The 25,285-nt window shown below is 31.0% G+C and overlaps 1 protein-coding gene across 3 annotated transcripts in view; it reads right to left on the bottom strand.

Moving 5' to 3' along the window:
* The window catches only part of kn (EBF transcription factor knot), a 386,251-nt gene that overhangs the window by 270,508 nt on the left and 90,458 nt on the right, over positions 1-25,285 (bottom strand). For all 3 annotated transcript variants that reach the window (XM_085809758.1, XM_085809759.1, XM_085809757.1), the window contains exons 5-6: positions 14,482-14,555; positions 11,238-11,306 (exon numbers count right to left, since the gene is read on the bottom strand). In XM_085809758.1, the coding sequence (XP_085665884.1) occupies positions 11,238-11,306; positions 14,482-14,555 (143 nt within the window). The remainder of the gene's footprint in view (positions 1-11,237; positions 11,307-14,481; positions 14,556-25,285) is intronic.

Raw genomic sequence — 25,285 nt, forward strand, 5'->3', positions numbered from 1 at the left:
GTTAGGCTTTATGAAGTACTTTTGCCCATTCCATTTTTCCTTCCTTCTTAAATTCATATGCGCAATACAATTATGCCCGTTTTAAAATTTAAAATATGCACTTAGTAAGACAATGCTATGCATAGCTTTTTTCGAATTGATTATGTATCACGAACGTAAACATCTTAGCATTTCAAAAACTAATATATAAATGAATGAATATGTAAAGAAATAAGTAATTAAGTCTTAATAAAACTACCCACATCAGTTTGCTTTGTACTAAAACCCTATCTTGTGCCTAAATTTCAAGCATAACTTATAACATGTCTCATAATTTGAACAGTTTTTATGTTCATTTTAAATGCACGTCAGTGCTATTTAAATTTTAGTAAAAATGACTGTATATGCAAATAATACAATTGTGCTTGACAATTTAATTACAAGTAATAATTCTTGAAAAAGTGACATGACTAATGATAATTCTTTTTAATTAATGACAATTAATTATTAGTAAAGTTTTCGTTTTCTTTTATGTAAGACAGTGAAGCAACGCATATTTTTGGTAAGTACCATTAAGTCCAAATAGCTTATGACTATTTTAATACTTGAAATAAATCTCTCTGATACACCCTTCTCTTGAAAGGAAAGCATGCTTCATTTATTTTAGCACAGTTCTGAATTTTAAGTTCGATAGAATCTCATATTTTATCAAATTGTATTGTGGTACTAGAGTTTTAATTTTATCTCATAATCACTGAATCCTATATTTACATAAAAATAGCAAATGGTAATTACAGCAATTCTTTGAAGAGCGTAAAAGGAAATTCACCATTCAGAGAGAGTATGTAGGATTTAAACACATCCTCATTTACGTTATTGTCGATGAATACATAAATCAGGAACATGAAACATGAGATTTACTGAATGTTAAACGTATTTTCAAGTGTTCAAATGATTTGAAAGTTGGTTAAATAATTTAAAATCAACTTACTTCCTCCCAGCAGAACTAACAGAGCTTTTGAAATGCACGTTTTGTTTAGGTTATGATGCAACTGAAATTCTTTAAAACTGAATTTGAAATCCAAGAAGAAAACGAAAATTAAGTAAAATTAAGATTTATATTATTTTTAAATTCGATAGTAAGAGGATTTTGTTATTTTTCTTCGCGGTAAACTAACCTCTAGGTTTTCATCGCGACAGATCTATAAAACAGAAGTTAAAAATAATTTTATTGATTTATATTACATAAAATTTTCATCCCTGTTAGACTGTATTAATACGCACACATATATTATGATTTTTTATAATAATATTTTTCCCTTTCACCTGGAATAATATAAAAAATATCTTTGATTATAGCATATGTGACTTAAAATATTCATTTAATTTAGATTTAAAAGAAATGTTTCGCGCGCCGATATGGGTTAACTTGACGTAAACTCATGATAGGAGTTACCGAAAGGAGTTAAGCAGAAGTGTTATTGAATGAAAGCCCTCAATTTTGTCACAAAGAATTATTTTTATATACTTCAAAGATGAGTCCTTAGACGGAGATATTTCACCCAAATTGCTCAATTTCTTGGAAGTTAATACGAAAGTGGAGTTTCTACAATTCCTTTTATACGGTGGCAGAAAGAAAAATTCCGCTGCCACTTCTCTATTTTATTCACACCGGGTCGCTTTCCCTAGCGATGCGTCCTACTTGCCTTGACAGTACCCTTCTGAGACAGAAAGGCGTGCGAAAGTAAACCGCGGGGGACCACGTCCCAGTTCGCAAACAACTGTCTCAGAAACGGTACGCCAAGAAATTCTGTAAAAGAATATCTTTTACCTCTGCTGAGCTTAATGGAGCATTGCGTTCCATGCTCTATAGAGAAGTGGAGAGGGTCCATGCACGACCATTCAATTCATTCATACGATAGTATATCTATTAGAAGTTACAAAACAGAATTCATGGATAAAAAGAGTTTAAAGAAAGGAAAAAAATCAGCCTACGAAAATCATCCATGTTTGTGTTCACTTAACGATAATACGGAACAAGGACGTTATTTTTAAATATTTGAAACGTTTCATTTAACAGAAAAATTGAGTTTATTTTCGTACATTTAAAGGCAAACTGACTTGTTTTCAGTTAACAAATTAATTATTAGGCCACGAAAGTAGTTTTGTGTCTTATATCTATTTCAACGAATATGATGTTTTCAAGGGTAGTTAAAAATTCCTCATCGTTATTATATAAACTTCTGAGTATTGGGCTGTATTAAAAGCATGGTACTTTGCCTAATTTCTCCCCAGTCTTCGTATCTTTAATGCTTAGATTTATATAACATGAAAGATTGACAGTTCAGGGAAGTCTGATTTCTTAGCTTTTTATTCCTCCTTTCGAACAGGTTGAATAGAAGAAAAATGCTTCTGTTGAATCTGAGCTGCCTGCCACAATATTTCCTTGTTTTGAGAGAATATTTCAAACGGCAAAAGGTAAAATTAAGACTAAATCTGTCTTTTAAAAATCCGAAAATTCGGATTGAAAGAAACTTTAAACATGAAATCATCTCTGCAAATTACGTAAGATTTTCAAAGAAAATTTCAGGAAAGCTCAAAGCTTTCTCTGATTCAATTTTTTAGCTCCATTTTTTTAATTCATTTACTTTAGAAAGTGCGCTTAGCAGAATTAAATGCATTGACTTCTGGATAGTCGTCTAGTCAAACCGTATTATATCCAAGCTATGGTATGAAAGATATATAGCACTGACATGAAGGATATAAACTGATGACATAAATATTTTCATACGCTTGTCATTCATAAATCCTGAAAAGCAAACATGCTTTAAATTTACTAAATTTTCTTCTGTATACGTATACGAATAGTTCAACACGCAGCGGTTTTTAAAAATGTAGCCGGTGTAAAAGTGTTACAATCAGAAGACGCGGTACAGTAAAACTTCCTGATTAGAAGTGAGTATATTAATTGCACTTACATAAGCGCTACTGCAGCGAATAGCCTTGCGAAATGATAGGTAAAAAAACATACGAAATTTTTCTCCCACTGTTGTATCAATTTTTTTTTACTCTAATTTAAGAAATATTTATGAAAAGTGAAATTACAACAAAATTTGGAATGCTTGAAATGGTAATAATTTCTCCCTGGAGTTCAATTAATTTCTGCTTTTAAATTAATAATTTAATTTCAGTATAAGTAATGACTCCAGTTATCAGTTGAGTCTTTGTGACAGCCAGCTAAAGGAAACCACTGAGGTCCAGAAGGCTGGGAGAGATGCCAGTTCAGTCGAGCTAAAGCGGGACTCTCAAATCGGGGGATTCGAATTTGAGAGGGTCTTTGATGTAACAAGTGAGGACGCGAGGCTGAGCGGTCGTCGGTGTCGATTTGCTGTCTGATAAAGGCTTCCTGGCACGCGACCCATTATCGTTTCCTAGCGGGTGAGCAGCAGTCTACAGAACCAATGTTATTTTTATGGGGTTACCATACTTGGAGTATGCATCGTCCTTTGGCGATGTAACACTTTATGAATTTATCTAAAGCAAATAGAGCTCACAAGTGGCTCAGAGGATAAGATTACAGAATACTTGTAGTTTTGTTACGGGGTTGATTCCCAACAGAATTGTCTGGTTGTATGGATGTTTCTTTATATTTTTTCTCTTTGCGCATTGTAATGCAGTGGAACCTCCATGAGCAGAAACTGAAGGGAGATGAGGGGGCATTCAGTTAATCGAAAGCTCAGGTGATGAGAAAATACAATAACAGTTTCGAATATACATTTCATCATTCCATTCGACTTATGATGGTTAAATTTGAGAAACATAAGTTATATTGTACAATTTCTTAAACAGTTCAGTACAGCTACATCCATAATGTAGATTGTTTTCTGCACTTTGAGTAATAAACTACAAACCGTATGAAACAAATAAAAATGTTCTTTTGTTAGAAGTAACTCAAGTGTTTACTGGATCATTTTAAGTTTCTTCCTAATTATTAATGTGAAACCTACCGTAAATACGTATATTAAAAAATTAAATGAATACATAAAAATTCAAGGAATACATATCACACTAAGCGGAATTCAGTGCAATTATTCTTTTATAACATTCTTTAAAATGGAATTCTACAGAAAATGGGTACGAAAAAATAGCTAATTCATTAAAATTTAAAAAAAGAAGATTGTCGGAAGAATCATTTGAGCTATTAAAAGACAAATAAATAAATAAAAATGTCAGAAAAGTGACATCAAAAAGCTACAATTTTAAGAAGTTTTTTAAAGTGAGGTTTAGTTTGGTTTATTTATGGCAAAGCATTAGAGGACTATCTGCCTAAGGAGAGGTATGCCTTCGCGGAGGGCTTTCTAAGGAAAACTTGCTCGCACACAAGTTACACAAAACCACGAAAACGCCCATGCAACCAGCCCGTTCGCCGGGATTCAAACACCAGATCCAACTACTAGTGCTCAGCGATTTTACCGCTCGGCCGCTGGTGGGCCCTGTTGAAAATTAAGAAAATAACCGTGCAAAACGTGTTATTGAATAAGCAGCAAAGTAGAGGCAATTAAGAAGAAAATCTTGTGTTTACAGAATTTCAGTAAAATTCAACAAAGAAAGACCATATACTTCAAGGACAAGACTAAATATATGCAATTATTCTAATTTTCGCGCCTGTTGAAGACTCTAGGTTAACTGACAGTGGCGAATATATTTTAATGATTTTTTTTAATATTTGCACAATAGAGGATCAGTTTTTTTAAACTTCTTTCAGAAATATGCATATTATTTATACAAATATATATGAGATGAACTATTGTAGAAAGTTAGTTTTATTCGTATATTTCGTAGAATTTTTGGTTGAAAATTTAGTTTCCTTCGCAAATAGCATATTTGCTTTGCATTTCTGAATTATCTTCTAAAATGTTTTATTTTTCTCAAAATTTAGCAACAGTAGCAATGTGTTTTTTGAATGAGTAAAACAAGGGTGTTTTTTAGCTAAACGTTTGTTGTTACGCCTAATTCACAAAGGAAAATATTATAGTACACCAATATGGATATTTATCTCAATGCTATGCTCAAAGTGTTTGCTTGTATGAATTTTTCGGTGTCAAATAGTGTTAATTTCTAAAATTAAAAGTGGCGTAGCTCTACGGAACGCTATTATAGTCTACGTGCGTATGTGTGTTTAACAGAACTATGTTATATTTTACATATATAAATATATTAATATAGATAATAAAATTATATAAATAAATCTTTATACAGATAAATAGGTTATATGGTTTTATATTATAATAAATATTAACTATTTCAATTATTTATATTAGCAAAGAATAATAGTAAAATAAAATTTATCTTAGACAGATAAGAAATAAAATATGTCAAATCGAAATGAATATATTGCAAAAAATTTAACGAAATATAACAAATGGAAAAAGAGTAAAATTTGATAAGTGGGTAAACGAAAAATAAATATTCTTTAATCGCATTTAAGTTCATTTAAATCAACGGAGTACATTTTGCGTTCAGCATTTAATGAAAAATACATTTTTAAAGTAAAAGCTTATCGTTAAAGAAGTTTACTACAGAAACATAATCGTGGGCTAAAATTATTAAATACTACAAGGTAATTATTGATTAAATGTCAAACTTTGCAGTAACTTCGTAACTGAAATTTAACCTGAAATCTTCCCATAAATTTTACATTTTTATATAATTTGGAACCGGAAATCTTATTATCCTCTACATTTCTAAAAATAAATGAGAACAGAAATCTGAAATGTTATATGTTTTCAGGTTTCCGACTGGCCGAACTTTATATCTCGTATACTAAAAATTTATATATAAATCCATTTTTTTCAGTTTACGTTAACTAGATGCTGGACTTATGCTTCAGCCTCAGATGTTTCTTATGCGTGTTTTGACAGTGGGCATGGACATTTATTTTTCCCAATGAGACTAAGGTCCCAATGAACGATGTGTATTTTGTAACTAATATCAGTATTAGTCTTATTAATGCTAAAAGAAATATCCAGTGACTAATAGACTTCCCTGCTGATATTGCAACCTCTATTCATAGTAAAGAAATATTGAAGATTGTCTTATAGAAAACTCCGGCTGTAGCTAAGATTTTTCTCAAAAACTGAGAAATATCTAAGTCATTTTCTAGTAGAATATAGCTGAACTCAAGCAAAATACCATTATTTTGAAATGGCGTAATTTTTAATATAATATTGCTCTATTCGCAGAAAGAAATCAATTACATTATGAGATATATAAGTAGTCTTTTGACTACAAGTTTGAGAGACGGCAAACTTGGATCCCTGTTAATACATTCTCAATTAATTCTAAGCATTTAGTGGCAAGTGAGAGCCAATTCAGGTGTGCTTCAATGCAAATCTTGATAATCTGAAAGCCAATATATATAAAATATATTTTAGTTTATATTATAAGTTGAAAACCTTCCTGAATTGTATAAATATCTTTTAATCTGATTACAAGCTTCTAAAATAATTTCCAACATAGGCGGAAAAAAATGTTTTCGATAGCTGATTTTTCACGCTAAAATTTATGTAATTTATATTGCAGCATTTTACGTATGTTTTATGAAACATACCTTGACTAGTTATGAAAAATGATAAATAAAGATTAGCAAAAAATAGACTATTAGAAAAATAACAAAATAACCTCATAATCAAATCTAAAATAAAGTGCTGTATGACATTTTGCTTGGGAAATATTTAAATTTGTCTTCGAAAATTCAAAACAATCGTACTGTCATTTTCAGTATTTAAATGTATTTCGCCGCCCACCAGCGGCCGAGCGGTAAAAGCCGCTGAACACTGGTAGTTCGGTCCGGGGTTTGAGTGGGCTGGCTGCATGGGCGTTTTCGTGATTTTTCCGATGTGTAACGTGGATACGATCCAGTTTCCCTTAAAAAAGACCTCCACGGGGCATTCCTTTCCTTCCGTGTAGTGCCTAAGGGCGGAGCACGTAATAAGAAAAAAAAAAAATGTATTTCGCCAAGTATCTGGAAATATAGATGCTGTAAGTATGTCCTTATGTGTTACTATAATACTTTTCCATATTTAAAAACAAGTAAATAGCCATTAAACTATTTATTTGCTTTGAAAAAATTAAGATAATGCTGGTTTAGCATCATTTTTTTATAGTAAGAAATGTGTCAACATTAAATAAAAAAATTTGACAACAGAAATTATTTATGTTCTGTTCCATCACAAAGAATCTTCTGGCTGTTACAAAAGATGTCCCAAAATTTTTCTAGTTTATTTAGTCTTTTAGTATGACGCAGAGGGTTATATTCTTCAGATAATACCCAATCTTCAAGACACATATATGTACCTGATAGGAAATTTAATAATCTTAATAATCTTCTGCAAATTAGACGACTGACTAGCGTCTCCTCTGACCCTTTGTTGGTGGACATAAATCCTAATGTCATTTACACAGAAAAGTCTGGAAGATGGAACGTGAATGACGTAGAAATCTTCTCAATCGGTTACCCAAACAAAGCCGAGAAATTATTCTAGAAGATTATATTACGACCTTCAATCAAAATCTTTTAGAGCTATTAAAGCTAATTTTCATATCTGTATTTCTTAATTAGCTATAAAAAGTTTCACACTATTTAATAATTGTGTCATGAATTACTCCATTGGCTCTTGGCAACATAATCAACCGTTCTTGCGCTCTTTTAAAAGCTGCATTACTCAGAATACTAAAACTGAAGCAAATTCGGACATATTTTCCTCCTACTGTTGTTGTCGTGAATATAAAGCGTTTTATGACGGCGATGCCCCTTCTGGGCATCTAATGAGCAACTGGGACATGGAGGGGGAGAGTGCTCCCAAATAGATGCCTGGGCGGGTAGAGGTGTACTGTAAGGGCAGGGTAACTGGATCTAGTTGTAGAGCCATCTGCTGCGCGAAAAGGGCCTTTTGTACTGAATTTAGGGATCAGGCGAATGAATGAATATCAAAAAAGAGCTGGATGTGGCCGCGATTAGTGTTCTTATTTGATTGTTTATTTAATATTAAGCAATTTAAAAGAAACTAAGGACTTTAAAAAATAAGCTTATTATTTTTTTAATAAGAAATGTAAAACTGTAAGTTATTGGAAGATTTATATAATAATAATAATAATAATAGCTTAAATGGCTATTAATAGACTAGCTTATTTTACCATTATTGCTTCGTAACCAATTGTATTACAAAACTAATATACATATATACAAAACTAATGTATATATATATATATATATATATATATATATAAGCACTGATGAATAAGCATTGATTAATGATGCTCGATGCATGTTTGATGCATGTTCATGTTTGAAGCAAGTTTGATGCATGTTCGAAACACTGATGAATGATGTTTACAATAAACCTTGATGAATGTTCAATTCTAACTATGATTGGTATATTTAATTCGGGGGAATATCGTTAAATTATATATATATTTGTAATAATAAAATTCCATAGTCAAGAATACACTTAAAATTCTAACTGTATGTTCTTTTCATTTTTAATGGCGACGTTCTCTTATTTGAAAGTACGTGGAATTAAATCCACAGCCCCGTAGTCAAGTTGCTTTTCCCGCCTTTTCTACACGTACAGTTATAGAATGTTCTGGAAATATTTAAAGCGAACTGGATTGGCTGACGAGGCTGATGTCACTATTTTGAAGCTCCGTCTTTCCAGAGGCTATAAAAGGACTCGCAAAAGAATATCGGGGGCTTTTTCTTAAATGTCACGATGCAGTAAACTTCATACAAAAAGTTATTAGTAATTATTTTTATTTACTCCGGATATCTGATTTTGTAAGTGCTATTTCTCCTGAATAATAATAAATGGATCCTGTTTTTTTTTTTTTTTTTTTTTTTTTTTTTTTTTTTTTTTTTTTAAACTTATCGTCTGATAATTTAAGCTACGACTAAAGCTGGTACATCACATATATATATATTAGTTTTGTGTTAATAAGCATTGATCAATGATGTTCGATGCATTGACGGATGTATGGATGTTTGAAGCAAGTTTGATGCATGTTCGAAGCACTGATGAATGATGTTTAAAATAAACATTGATGAATGCTCAATTTTAACTATGATTGATGTATTTAATTCAGGAGAGTACTGTTAAATTTTTTTAACAGTTTAATTGAAGAATTTGTTCAGAATTTTAATTCAGATTATTGTTTTCGAATATATTTTCATTAAATACAGGATGTATTTATATTTTTTGTCAACATATTTTATATTCCAATTTCGTAAATAAAATATCTGACAGCTATAACTTATTATTGAGATCCATTGTCATGATACAAGATTTATTAAAAATAAGCGTCGTACGATGTTAAAAAGCTAGCTAACCAACGACAATAATCCAGAATTATAATCTTTAAAGTAAATGCATGTGTTAATGCACATTTAAATTATCAATATCCTTTGGTTTATGAAATAAATATAAAAGCTAATTTTGCTCTGCTTAGTCAAAGCTCGATTTAAAAACTGTTTAAGGAAATATATTCATTTTTTGACAGCATTTTACACAAACAAAATAAACAGTTCAAAACTGAAATTATTTCTAATTTTATGGTTTACGCATAATTAGTTAAAATTAATAAGAAATTTCTCACAGAAAGCTTTCTATTACGCTTTGGAAGGAAAGTAGTTACAGAAAAATTTTATATTAGTTAATGTTGAAAATGAGGGGCTTTTAGAATTTAGTAAAATTTTATAGTACGTTCACAAACGAAAAACAGGAATTACTTCGTTGCTATTCTGTAGCTTTAAAGTTCAGTAAAAATTTTGGAGTACTGCTATAAAAAACACATTTCATTGTTACTCTTTGTTTATTCAAATGAATCATTTTTCACTAAAAACATAAGGTAAAAGTTTTAGTCTATTTTATCATCATTCTTCCACATATCCGCTAAAGCGAAATAGCAAAGTATTCGTTAACTATTTTGAACGCGTAAAGTCCTTCAGAATCAAACTAAGTTTTCTGAATACCGTAATTTCGATGTAAATTCGATTAAACGGAGCTTCCGAAATGCTTATGGAAATATTTAAACCTACGGGTGAATTATACAGCGCAGAAAAATCAGAAGTGGTTCTTCAATTCTCAACAAGCCACAAGTGGAATAACGTGTTCCATTCACCAGCTGTCGAATGTTTTGTGCCAAAAGCCCTAAGCTTATTGTATTCATGAAAGAGAGCTACTCTCTGCTAGGATCGAAAAATGAGGAGTTTAAGTACCCGAGTTGTGAAGAAAATCATTAGGCGTGGTACAGAGCGCAGGGAATAGAGGACTTATCTGTGCAGCGGATTAAGGTGGCACGTGGCATTTGAGTTGGCCTTCCTCGTCGCTGTTGATGATTGTGGCGATAATGTCATCATCACTGACGAGTCGGGCTGTTCACTAGCATTCCCCTCTCAAAGCGCATTTCAACATATTAATAAGGGTGATATTTCCCGGATCCCTCTTCGTCAAACCCATAAAAGCCGACATTGAAGAGTATTTCATGCATAAAGTACAGGGAGCCACAAATGGATACTTGTTGCTAACTCAGAGATCTAAAATAGGGAACTTCAGTGTTAAATTGAGTCTCACTTGACCTAAAAACAATCAGTCGTGCCTTGGTTTGTTAGCATGAAACTGAATACTAAAGCAAAACATTCTAATTCTTCTTTGAGATAGACTGCATTTATATATATATTTCTTTTCTTCTTTCTCTGCAAAAACTTTCAGAACTTACTGATGCAGAGAAAGAATATTTCATATAGGTAAATCCTTTACAGAAAATTAATACAGTTCAATCATTTTCAGGTTACTGGCGCTTATTTCAATAAATACGTAACGGTAAATAATGAAATTCAGTTTAACATTGCATTGGTTTAATTTAAAAAAGAAGATTGTCGCTTTCAAACAGAAGTTTTGTTCTGAATAATTTTTAAATAGAATTAAGTTTTACTCATGAAAAAGACAGACTCCTTTAATATTGCCACTAGGGATTTTTCTCAAAAGTGTGTAGGGAATAATTACTTCATAAACTCATTTCATTACTATTTTTAGCAAAATTAAAGCTAGATAAAGCTGAATTTTTTAGTGCACGAAAATCAGCAGACACGTTCTTCATTAATGTTTTCACCAGAAGCTATCTAATTCAAGCCTTATCCTATGTAATAATAATAAGCACTTACAACGAATGGAAAAATATACACCAAGAAACACACGTCCTACCTGTCAATTATCACGGGATCGGAGGGTGTTTCGTTTCTGTTTCCACAGCTCTTCTTGTCACAGCACCGACTAAAAGCAGGTAAAAAAATGTTTAGTTACATTTTAAAATTAAATCGGAGCACACATTTTAATTCCAGACACCGAATAAAAATAAAAGGTACTATTATTGAAAAAATGCAGCATTCTGTAATATAATTCCTAGTGACAAATTAAATTATGACTCATTGTGTCAATAAATTCCAGATAACATTTATAAGGCACCCGAAGTTTATTAGTCGGATTATATTAGTAGACTTAATAGTAGTCTTCATTTTAATTCGTAGATGTCGAGCAGCTTTTATTATAAACATCACTTCCTTCTCATTGTCTCAACATCTACAAAAAATTTATTTGTTATTTACTTATTTTTTTATAATCTTCAGAAGCCGAAAAATACACCACACGCAGATGAAATTTTTTGTTATACCATTTAAGAGTTTTGCTGTTAAGCCTGCAGTTTAAAATTCGTGTAGAATGAAAGTCACAGAATACTTAGGTTAAAAAAAAAAAAAAAAAAAAAAAAACTATGATTCAAGTAAACTTAATTTTTTAAAAGTTAATTAGATATAAATTTCTTATTGATATGCATTTCATATCATTCATATTAAATATCTAAAAAAATTTCCAATATGAGGTGCAAATGTTATTAGAGATGTACTCTAATAACATTTTCTTCTTTCTGCCTCATTTGCATAAATATTTACTAAACGTTTGATTTAAAACAGAGTTTTTAAATTAATATTAAATCATAATAATTTTCTTTTTAATGTTAAATATTTTTTTTTTTTATTTTATTTTTTTTTTTTTTCTTCTTAACACTAAACTTAATTGAGAAATTGGAAGAAAAGAGTTCCATAAAATAGTAGTTATATCATATAGTACCGTCTGCAGTTTTGGCTGAAGAGTAGAATGAAGTTTTGTATATGCATAAAGTAGAATTATTCCTGTCTTCTTTGCTAAATCCTGCTTGGGATCATTTTTTTCTTTTCACGGTTTCTTTCTAATTAGCCTTATTAACTGAATCTTTCTGTCACTGTTAAGAGTGAAGCACGCTGATGAAAAACATAACGTTTCTAATCATTAAATTTTTTGCAGAGAAAATTCCACTTTATGTTCTGTCTGTAAACAGCAAAAATTTGAAAAAAAAAAATATTAAAATTCCGATATATTGATTTGAATTAGGTACGTAACCAGTCTCCAACAAAAGAGTGGTTATCTAGTCATTATTTATAAAAAAAATTGATATTGCTTATAAAACAGCAAGAAAACTTAAATGGAATCAATTGGACTAGAAGCAGCATATTAAGAAAACGCATGTATCCGGAAAAATGCAATATCCATCAGGTCATTAAGAAGCGCAATAGTATAAATGATAAGCATAGTTTACCTAGATTGCTATCGCACTGTAATTAATCACACGGGAGTAACTATATTATACTATTGAAATTAAATAAGTATAGAATTATTAAGTCTAGGCTGGAGTAAATTCAATGTATATTAATAATAAATTTTTAATTTATTTGAAATTAACTTTTTAAAGAAGGCAGTTTGAGAAAGTCATCAGACCCTGGACTATATTGTTATCAATGATATTAATATAAATCATTAGCAGTATACTGATTTAAAAATTAAGATTATTATCAAGTGAAGTTTTCTGCATGAAATAATCTTTACCACTGCTTCTGCAGTGTTTCTAAATACAAACAGTTTCAGATAATAATTTATTAAAATTTATTTACATCATCAATTCGATAATTTTTGAAATGTTGGCCTTTGCGTAGTGGGAAAAAAAAACATATCGAGTGCGAAAAAAAAACTGTGAACATTAATAATTATACTATGATGATACAACATATATGAATATCTGAAATTTGACTGCTAGCTATGCTTGCAAGAAAACACCATAAAAAGCTCCTTGCAAACTTTTATTTTTGATAATAGAATTCATATTTTAAAAAAATTACTTACAAGCGAAAATGCTTATTTATCTTAATGTCTTAATTCTACCGAGTATATTTTCCAAAAGCATTTTTCCTTCACTAAGACACTTAAGATAAATTTCTTTTAAAATGTCTTTATTAGATTGCTCGCAATTACTTCTTACTAAGAAAGGTAAACATAATTATATAAAGGAAAAGGGATAATTACTGCGAAAAAAAAAAGAATTAAAAATTATGACCTACAGACCGAAAAAAAGAAAAAGAAAAAGGAAATTAACGCGTCTTTTATTTTGATCAATAGACTTTGGTAGGAACTGTTTTAATTTAGACGGAAACCAAATTCTTTTTACTAAAAAATAAATTAAAGTGCACTTTTCTATGATTTTGTATAATTGAGAACTAGAAGGAGAAAAATTTCTGAGCTAAACTTATATTTTATTCAGAGTAATCATTCAAATATTAAAAGCGGAGTACCGAAAATGAAACTAAATTAATAATAAAGGGAAGAAAAAAAAAGTAAAGCTGGAAGTTGTCGCCAACTTGTGGCGTTATCGCCATCGATTTCATAAAAATCACACTTTTTCCTCTATTAGAAACGTATTTTTATCGCATTCCTTATAAGTAACGTGCTCTTTAATTACACGTAGTTCTCGAGTCAATTAAAATGTAGTTCGGTCGAACTATCTTTACTGTATACTACCTAAGGCAAGCCGATAAAAAAGTATCTTCTTGTCAAAAACAGATTCTGCAAATGAAAGATAATTAGAGATATCTCTTTCATATGTTCATTTTCTAATCTGTAGTACCCGTTATTTTTTCTTTTCCTCCCTTCATCTTCTTTCCTTTTTTTTTTTTTTTTTTTTTTTTCCTTTTTCTGGTTTTGATTTAATCAGATTACAATGCAGCATGCTTAAAACAGAATCGAGTGTAAAAAGAAATGCTAGGAGAATTTCCCTTCTCATTTCGTGAAAGAAATTCCGCCAGATAAAATGAATTTAACAAAGAATCACAATTATTTAGCTCTTTATAGAGCGAGAGATCTTATGTAACGCTACCGTTCTTTCCCTCTCTTCCATCTTCTTTATGGCAATCTTGAAAAACAGAGAAACATTAAAAAACGCTTTATAAAGAAACAGGGAAGTTTTCTTGAGAAGGATAAAGGAAAATTTTTAAAATGTATTTTATGCTATAGCTTTTTTTTTCCCTTATTATTTCTTATTTTTTAAGATTTTAAGATCAGAAAACAATTCAGAGAATTTTCTTACCTGCACATGACTTCGTGCGTGAGTAAAACGCGGCACATTTCAGGATTTTTGTCTTGGCCTTCGTACAGGATGGCCTAAAGAAAAGGGAAAAGAAAATGAATAAAAATGTACTTTTTATGAATTCAAAATATAACAAAAGAATTGTATTGTTTTATGGGAAAGGATTTTAAACTTAATGGGCGGATGGTTTCAAGATTTACGTATTTCAAAATCATATGTAAACAGCACAAGTAGCCCTTAATATATCAACGCATGTGCTTAAGTACACATGTGCAAGTAAAGAGTTTTATTTTAATATATTGCATGCCGTAATTCGTTTGATTTATTTGGAACTTCTAACATTCAAATTAAGTTTTTCTCCCTATTACAGCTTAAATGATAGCCAATAACTTCTGTCTTACGAATCACTATTTTTCACTTAATCACTCGTGCAATTAAATCTAATATCATAGAGTTGTAAACACTTCTAAGTTAGAAAAATTTGTACAGTTTTTGTAATGAAAATTTTGTCTCTTGATTCAATAGCATACCCAGTAATTAATTTTGAAAACAGGCAACATAAAATTTTAAATCACTTTTTCCATAAAATTTAGAATAAATATTACTTATTTGTAATTTTTAATTGAAACGTAAAAATTTACTTTTGAAAATTAGTGATGATATGAAAAAATGCGCCTAATACAAAATCTGAAGCATTTCTAATAAACAATATTTTATTTAACATCATCATCTAGATGTAGAAGCTTGAACGATTTTCTAAAATGGTTATTTTCTAAGAATTAACAGCCAACTTTTCAGAGCTTACGATTATTAAGATTACATGTGTAACAATCATTCAGCATTGTAAATATTCATTGTATATTGCCAAAGATTTAAGTAGAGAATTCTTGATATTATTTGCTACTGTAGAGAGATACAAAAACTTTCAAAAGAAAGATGGTTCATTTTAAAATACAATAAGCATTTAAGGCAATGAGACATATAATGAAACATGAGTAAGTTTTCTCTAAAAGGCTGCCTTATGGTTAGTTTAAAATGATTAGAGAAACCACCTCCAATTCATGATTTGTAAAATTCAGGTACCTCAGAGAATGTATTCAGATGTAATGCTATATAAAAAACATAATTAATTATTTGACATAGTTTAAAAATTCAGAATGTCTATGCCTATAATAAAAACTGTGATTTTAAAGTAGCGATGTCCAGAATGTTCTTTAAAAACAACTAAATTCGTAGAATAAAATCGGTTAAATTCAGCATTACTGAGCTCACAGTATATGAAGCCCATTAAAATCTACAATATTTAGTTCAAAATACATAAAATTCTTTTCGAAATGCCTGTTTCAACTGTGATGCAAATTTATTTAATAACAAGAAGAGTAAATATTTTTTCATTGAAGTAAAATGTGAGAGCAGAAATTTAATATGAAGTAAATAAAATTACGGTTAAGATACAACAACACGCCGAAGAAGTATTAATTTAGAAGTCAAACAACAAAAATCAGCGTTATATTTTCAAATTTTTACAGGACTAGTTTCGATGGTTTTACCGAACCATCATCATTTGCTGAAGGTTCCGTAAACCATCGAAACTAGTCTTGTGAAAATTTGAAATATAACACTGATTTTTGTTGTTTGACTTCTAAACTAAAATTACAATTATCAAGTAAATATAATTGCTCTAAACAAATAACAATACAGTTTAGCATTCGCCGCGAATCTCCAAAAAATTTATCTAAATATTTTCATCTCATAAAGTGTAGGAAAAGTGGACCTTAATCGCTATCAAACATATACTACTATATCACTCCTTAAGCTGTTGTACTAACTCCATACTAGTTGTGCTATTCCTTTAGCTGATGACATGCTGTTTTTTTCAATTTTTTTCAATAAACATAATCTACATTTAGCATGAACAAGTATTTTTTCTTTTTGTTATGACACATACTCCCTTTTAAAACAAAAATAGCATAAAAATCTTATAAGTTTTGAGCTGCTTTTCCACGCCACCGGTTGGAAAGCCTATACCTAAACTGATCCACAATCACAAAGAGTTTGTACTCTGGCAATCTCAAGGTTCGAACATGGATGAACACCTCCAAGACGATAGCAGCATACATCAGTGTAATTCGCTTGATGTATATTTCAGGTTCAGGGACATTAGAAGATTTAGAAATCATTAACGTAATAGAATTTTCTCTGCAGGATGCTGTGCCAAAATCCCATATGGAATAACATGCTTAGCGATTTCCTTCCTTTACCTCGTGTACCTGGGAAACGGAAAGGATAAATCAAGGGTGTCGCACTCTGTGACAGAGGGAATGGTGAGGGCACTTAAAATGCTTTCCAACGGGTATCTTGATTAATGGCAAATGATTATTGCCATAATTGATCCTTGAGTGTTTCATCCTTCTTCATTAAGATTAATGGGCCGGAACTATCGGAAACTTTTCATATTTAAAACCTATTTAGCTCAAAGCTTCTCGAATTTGCGCGCGTCATTTACGACCGGGATGCCTCCACAAATCTTTGACTTTTGGTAGAATTCCAAACTTTTAAAATTTCTAGACCGTGGACGTTTTATTTTAAATCCCGGTCTTCTCAGGCGTAATTTTGGAGGATCAATCATTGATTATTGATGATTCAGTATTTTTAGTATTTTTCTTAATATTTAATCAGATTGATGACAAAGTATAAAGGAAAATAAATAATGAAAATTTTTCGTTATAGTTCATATAAGTGTGTTTAATTTTATTGTTCTGAAAGAAATCATTTCTTTTTCTTTTTTTTTTTTTTTTTTTTAAAAAAAGTGATTATCTGAAATTTTTGAGAATTAAAAAGAATCAAGGTCGGATGAGAATCTAGATGCGAAATTTAATTTGAAACATTATTTAATCCTTATTTCCATTTTATTCAAAATATAACGCTTCACTGTACTAAATTTAAAATACATATATAAAAATGACTATTCATCTAAGGAACTAAAAATGTTAAATACTTGATAAATAGTCTAACTTCGAAGGACTTTTAAATCCAACTTATCCATCCCCATCAGGTTTCATAGCGATGCGAAATTTTTACCAGCGTTTAATAAATAATGTTCTAGCGAATATAAAATGATGTCCTGGATCCAGTACAGAATTAAGTTAATATCACTTCTGAAGACGTAATAATGATAGGGGAAAAAAAACACTTAGAACTGAAAATGCGGGCAACATTGTTGCTAAAATGATAAATGAAAAATTTTTAAATATCCTGTTCAGTAACAGAATCAATGAAACTCTTATCAGTATCTTTTTATATCTTTTACAGCAAATGGTATTTGCTCCTTATAAGCAGATTAGATCGATAAAGGCTTTTTAATTCATTTTCAACATACTCTTAGTTAGCAATTATCAGCAGACTGAAAAAAATAAGTTTTACCATTGTTCATTAAATAAATTATGTTCTAGCAAATGGAAAATGATGTCCTAAATACAATATAGAATTAAATATAAGTAATATTATTTCTGAAGACGTAATAATGGTAGAAAGAAAACCCTTAGAATTGTTTGGAAATGCGGGCAGCAATGTTGCTGAAATTATAAATGAAAAAATTTTAAATACCCTGTTCAGTAACAGAATCAAACCGTTGTCAGTATCTTTTTATTCGTTTCAAAGCAAGTAATATTTGTTTCTTAAAAGCAGGTTAGATTGATGAAGGCTTCTTAACACTTTTCAGCACTCTAATACTTTCAGCACTCCTTGGTTAACAGTTATCAACAGACTGAGAAAAATCTTCACATGCGAAACACGGATAAATTGGAAAGTATGGAAGAATGTTACAAAGACATATTTATAACAAAATGCAAAGATTTATGTTTTAAATTCACAGTTAGGAGAATAAGATTCATTGTATAATGCAAAGATACTGGGTATAAGAGGGAATTAACAGAGCTCCCCTCCCCCAAACACTAAGTTCTCACTTTTTTTCAACGAAGAGATATGCATAACTTAGTATAAGACATTATAATTGTTTAGGTATTTACAAATCTGCTGAAGCTAATGATCTGCTGTGGCCTTAATATGCATTTAAATATTTCTAAACTTACAAATGTTGCATCTTAAAAGTGAAATTTTACTATTCGTAGAATTTTTTGTAGATTTTAAAATAAAGTGCGACTTTTAGAGAATACAGATTGCAACCTATTTATATAATTAATTCTTCAATTACATATTGATTTTACTTTATATGTATATCGAGGGCTATGTCATTTTCCAAAGAATTAGTATTTCTCATGTATTAACAATATTGAATAAAAATGTATTTAAATGAACTTCAGAAAAATATATTAACTTTATTTCAAAATAAAACTAAAACTGCAGAGGAAGAATAACGCAGGCAAAAACCAAAGGAAACAAATCTGAAGGATTTTATTAAGCGCATTTTGTTCCTAAAGATATGTATTTTCAGAAGAATAGAAGACAGCTCGAAATTCACTTTCAGGCAACACTTATCGAGCAAATTATTGCAACGACTAAATATTTGACTAAATATTTTCTTTAAATGAGAGAAGAAATTAAAAGAAGGGGGAAGGAAAAAGGGGCGGAAATGGAAAATTACACCTTACAAAAGTAGCGATTTTATTCAGAGTGAAACAAATTCTGATAGGTGTGTTCCATTTTGTTTTACCAAAATTTAAAAGTGCTATGCTCTACAAACAGCTCATTTTTCGCCAAGTTATATCAATGGATTTCAATAAATATGGCATTTCTTCCGTTATTTAGCAGCATACTATTAGATTTTTTAGCAGTATGATTCGGATCAAGGAAGACGATGTCATTTGCTGTCAAGTTTTTATAACATTCTTTGCGTCTAAGTTAAAAAGAAACAAGTTGAGGGGGTCTGAATTTGAATAACAAATTTCTGCATTAACGTCATTGAAACTAAGTTCTGTAATATGGCCACAAACAGGAGGAGGGGGAGAGAGAATACCTTTTATTCAACTTCCTTTTCATCTAGATTGCATCTGAAAATCCTTATGTTCTATAAATAACAGTAATAAAAAAATATTGTAGCACCATTTCCTCTTTTTCACCATACTGAAAAGGCGAAGAAGCAAGCGATTAAGAAGTCTCTTTAATAAGTCCCTTGAAACAATCACCACTCATACTCAAAAATAATTCGAGGGAAAGAATTTCACACCCTTTAAAGATTATTCCAATCAGTAAAGTGGAAAGATTTCCCTTTTACATTTTTGTTTCTTTTATCTTCGCTCCACCCGGGGGGGGAGGGAATAACCTCAATTCAATATTTCCACCACCGCCGCCCCTGTAACTCGTTTTCCGAAAATAAGTAGGGCGGTACACAGAGATTTCAAGGAGTGTTACAGTATCCTTATCCTGCCCTTCAGCGTTACGCCCCTAGCGTATTTAATGTACTCCGGGTTTTTGAGGCAACTAACCGATGATTTCTTTTTCCTTTCATCTCCGCATCTTCGGGAAGCGATACCTACTCCAATTGGCTTCACATTCTAGTAATTACTTGTACTCACGGCTAAACGGAGAATTTTCTCCTGTTAGAAGAAGAGACTTAGTCGGGGAAAGAGAAGGAAGACTTTAGAATGTAATGAATAATGGACGACAGGGCTAAGAGGAGAGTTAAGTGCTTTTTTTTTTCTTTTTTTCTCATGGACGTTTCTCCCACCCCCTCCATTCTTTCCCCTCTTTCAAGACTTCTTAAGTGTCATTCCTTGCTCGGCCGAGATCCTATTTTCGCCGAAATCACTAGAACAAATTGACACGATTTTTCTGCAGCTTAATTCCAACTTTTATTTTTTGCGCGACTGGCGATGTCACCGTTAAATTGATTCGCATTAGCCTCCTACCAGTCGGGCTAAACGAATTGCAATGTATTCATACGATTGATTAAAAAGTCCGCCTGCGTAAATATGATGCAAGCTATTAGCAATTTCGGATATTGTCTTAGCGAGCAACACCGCCAAACCAATAACAGTAATAACAATAAGGAAAAAAGTGCCCCCACACCGTCATTGCTTCAAATTTCTTTTCGCTATTTTTTTCGCAGCTTCACCGATATTTCTTTTTCGCTCTTTTTTTTAACCTCCTACTTTTCCCCTATCTCTACATTAGTGTGCAAATAAGGAATAGTATTTAAGTTATTTTTCCTTCTCCTTACCTTTTTTTTAACATGGAGGGGGAAAAAAAGGGAAAAATGGGAGAAAAAAGCAATGGGCCTGACTCAAAGACTTAAGCCTCTATTAAAATAATGAGCGCAATACGAATGGTAATTGCACGTGAAGTCGACATTTAAATCCTTGAGCCTTAAGTCCTTTTGTAAAAGGGCGTCCTTAGAAGTGTACAGATTGCTGTGCTATTATTAATTTTTTACGTGTTGCCCCATAATTGTATTAGAACATTTAATAAAACTACCGGATTACTGACAGGGAATCAGTCTTACTTTGTGTGAATTAAGAAAAAAAAAAAAAAAAGAGGGGAGGGAGAAAAGAATGCATTCATAAAAAATATAAGAGGTCACTTCTAGCTAATTATAAAAGGCGTTTGTTTTTCAGATTTATTGTTCTTTACATATGCTGCCAAAGATCTACAAATTATACTGTTTCGAAACATAATAGAGTATCTAAATTCTAAATAGATTTATCACTGACGAGAGTTATAAATTAAAATGTTGTAGATTTGAGAGCTACGGCTAAGGGAAACACTTTTATTTTGTTCATTTTGGCTTTGAGTTGGCGAAAAGTTGCAATATTTTCGATTTTCTGTTGTTAAAATATTAGTCAACAAAAATAAAATTGAAATAATTTTCAGATTTATGTACAGAATCCCAAGTTAACAAGCATAACAAAACGCATTTTTGCTGTCTGAAAAGAATATTCTGAACAGAAAGTTGATATAAACGTAATTTAGGTTAAAATGAATACTTGAAGACTTAAATATAAAAGTGGGTTTAGCTACAGAAAAGGGAAATATGAGTAAAATTGTTGTTGTTAGAATAAAAGTATGTTTAGAACTTTGATGGTATTATATTTTTTTATTTTTGATGAAGTGACCATCTGGCACTAAGGTATTTGGTAAAGTAATAAAAAGCCTCATTTAACCAATCATGAAAAATGATATCCCGTGTAAATTACACTCTTATGCAATTTAGTTTTGCGTGTAAATCTTAATTAATCCTAATGCAATTTTAATAGTTGAACTTCTTAATGAAGAGAGAGCAAAGAATATAGAATATAGGACGAAGAATTAAGAATATAGAATATATAAAAAATATAAAATATAGGAGAAGGAATATAGAATATAGGACTCGATTATTTTAACGTAGAACTGCTTGTCTGATTCCATTCTAGCTTTTTAACGAATGAAATTGAAGGGTTGAAATCTACTACAGAGGCTCTCCTACTGACTGCGGAACAGAGGCTCTCCTACCTCTGTTCTACAGTCATTACCTTCAGATAGATAGAGTTTAAGTGCCCCTATTCCGCAAAGAGATTACAGACATAAACACCTGTGTCTGACTTGGAATTCGAAGGCGAGTTCATTGCTGTACCGAGTGCTTCCGCTGATCACCAAAAGGCTGGCGAGTCTTCTCTCAGATTTTTCTTGTATTAAATGTAACAGTTTAATTTGTATTGCTGTAACTGAAAAATGCCATGTTTCCATATAAATCGTACTACTCTCTACGAAAGATCAAAGCACTACTTACATTTAACATTACAACACTACTTACATTAAAATAATGCTATAATAAAAATTTTTAAATATTTAAAATTCCCGAAACTTTTTAAACGGTATTTCAGCTGAATAAAGATCATATTTCAATCATTTTACCCTTCTCTTTAAACTATTTATACTTTAATATTTGAGTCATGCATTAATTTAAAAATTTTTCTCTATTTTTAAGAAAAGAATGATTCGGAAAAACATACGTTGTAATCAAATTTAATATTTTATAGTAAAGAAAGGCATTAAGGACGAGTCTTTGTATTAAAATAACACAGATTTTAAAGCACGTGGTGAAATTAATGAGAGAAGAAATACTTTCCAAAAAATGTCAAGCTTTATATTGTTCGATATTTGGCATTAAATATGTACGCATATATAAGCCTTTCAAGGTATTCGTTAACCAACTAAATTAAATATATATATAAGCCTTTCAAAACATTTGTTAGTCAGCTAGATTAATTGTTTTTTTCCATGAGTATATTATATTTTAATGTAATTCATTTCTTCTTATATGCCTTTAAATTTTTAATTTCGGAAACAATAATTTGGTTGACATGCTCATTTTTAACCGCATAAAAATATACTTGATAATTCCCACAAGCATAATGCTTTAGGAAGCCTAAAGATAAAGCTTTTGTATTTGAACAAATGCTTTCAGTAGTCACGTAAGCTAAAAGCATGATAAATAGAAAAATAAACTTTCAATCCTTATTGTGGGAGATATATAACTAAACACTCGTATTTGTATATTGAGGAAATAAATTTTGAATTCAAGGAGAGTAATAGCAGCAGGAGTTACAGATTAACAATCAACTGTAAATAGTGAATGGGTATTTAAATGAGATCAGTTTTAATCTCGACCTTTCCTCTAAATCATGTATTAGTACAATGAATTGATAGGTATCAGAACAATTTCAGGAAAGATTAAATTATCATATTAGGTAAAATTAATTCTTGAAATATTAATTCTGTATTTATACCACCTCTTCATCAGTCAATTTCCTGGCTGCAAATTTCGAAATGCATCCACATTTTTGCCGTGCATTTTACTCAGAAAAGTAACAGTAACTGATAAAAATTATGTTTATTTTAAATGGAAGGTGTTACTGGAATCCGGTTAAAAGTAAGCTTCAGATGAAACACGGAAAAGAAGTAGCAGGACTTCAGTGCTCAATGTTTGTTATTGATATTGCATTTTACAGTTGAGTGACATATTCTACCAAAACCAATAGTAAGCAAATTATGAAAAGCATTCCAAAATAATAGAATTAAAGACTGCGTCAGACAAAAGTAAACTCCATAACCGACATTACGATATTAGATGATGATAAAACATCAGAAAGGCCTACCCGTTCAACAGATGGGTCCGGATCCTTCTATAGAATTTGCGAGATATTTCGAAGACCAGAGATAACACGCTGTATTGAGTCCCTATTAAAGCCACCAGACCCTATTTCCCCCTTCAATAATTCCCTGGGGGTTTAAGGGGCGCTATGCAAATAGTTGGATTTACTGTATCAGACGCGTCACTCTTACCCAACGTCCCTTCCCCCTTCTCATTTGTGATCCCCCAGCTCGTTTTGTGCTTCCCCTCGTCCTGGTCCTCGAATGACAACTGACGGAGTTACTTGACAACCGGGACCCAAAGTAATGGCTTGTAGGGGTGGTGATTGAGAAAGACCCCATCCTCCAAATGTCGGTTTTAAAAAAAAAAGATTTTTAAAAAGCAACACAATTTTAAAGTAGATAATGAATATGAGGGAGTTGTGTACACCACATGAAAAATATCAATTGTAAAGTATGTGTATCCTACTGAAAATTTCTTTTCCTTGACGGCAAAATGTTTGCGATGAGAGAGGAAGATAAACTTATCTTTTCGTTATTATGGCAATGCTAGACAAAGAGACTCAAATCTTCCGTGCAATTTTTTTAAATCTTTTGAATTTCATCTCCAGCTATTTAAAAATCCTATACAGAAAAGGAATGAAGAGCTTAAAGAAGAAAATTCAATAAGAATATCGATTTTGCATTGAGTAATAAAAGATGCATAATTGCTATATTTTCACAGTATCTAGGAACGGTTATTGACTGAGCAATTGAAAAAAAAAAATGTTTTACTTGTACACACACACACGCACACACATATCTACCATGTGTACCTTACATTATCCTTATTAGATTATTTGAATATGGCAAAGCATACGAAGGCTATCTGCTTAAGGGCAGGTATGCCTTCGTGGAGGACTTTCTAATGGAAACTGGTTCGCACTCCTCTTACACATGGGGAAAAGCGTCCACCTAACCAACTCATTAACCTAGGTTCGAACCTATTTTAAAACTGCCATTATTCTGTAGTCTTAAGCACTCGGCTACTGGTGGGACCATAGCCTACTTATCCCCAAATAAGTGAAAAACCGTGCTCTCTTCTTTCATTAATTTACAGTTAAAATCCATTGTTTCATAATAATTATTAATGTCAAGTAATATATTTTCCGTTAGCATTTTGAATTATATAAAGTTATAAATGGATTGAAAATATTAGTAAATATTGAAAAGCCACATTAACAAAATGTTATTAAGCATCATGACAGTTCAGGCAGATTCACGAAGATTTACAGAACAACTTTGAATGGATAAACAGTTATAAATAATTATGAACGTATTACAGTTATTGTTCTCTAGTTACTCATCATAAATGAATGTATTATTCATTGATTTTTATCATGTTTTTGAAATGACATATGAAATAATTTGTTTTAAAATTTCTGGTGTTAAAAAGTAACAGAATGTTCTCTTGTCTGTGTAATTAGTAAATTAATTAGAGAATAAAAGAGATGCACGTCAACTTAAACACTAATAACTGGCAAGAGGTAACCTCTACTTGGAGCAGATTTAATGTGAAGAAAGAAGATAACCGCGGTTTATCTTTCGAAACGCTTTAAAACATTTTATTCAAATCAAATCACCATCAAGTAAAGTTTACTTTTGTCAGTTATTAATGTAATTAAATTGCTTAAAAAAGCTTAGAAAGTTATCTAGCAGAAATTTTAAATAAGTATTC

This window comes from Stegodyphus dumicola, chromosome X2, assembly GCF_044657685.1.
Source record: "Stegodyphus dumicola isolate Sdum_Otavi_A_Nest chromosome X2, ASM4465768v1".
NCBI classification, from domain to species: Eukaryota; Metazoa; Arthropoda; class Arachnida; order Araneae; family Eresidae; genus Stegodyphus; species Stegodyphus dumicola.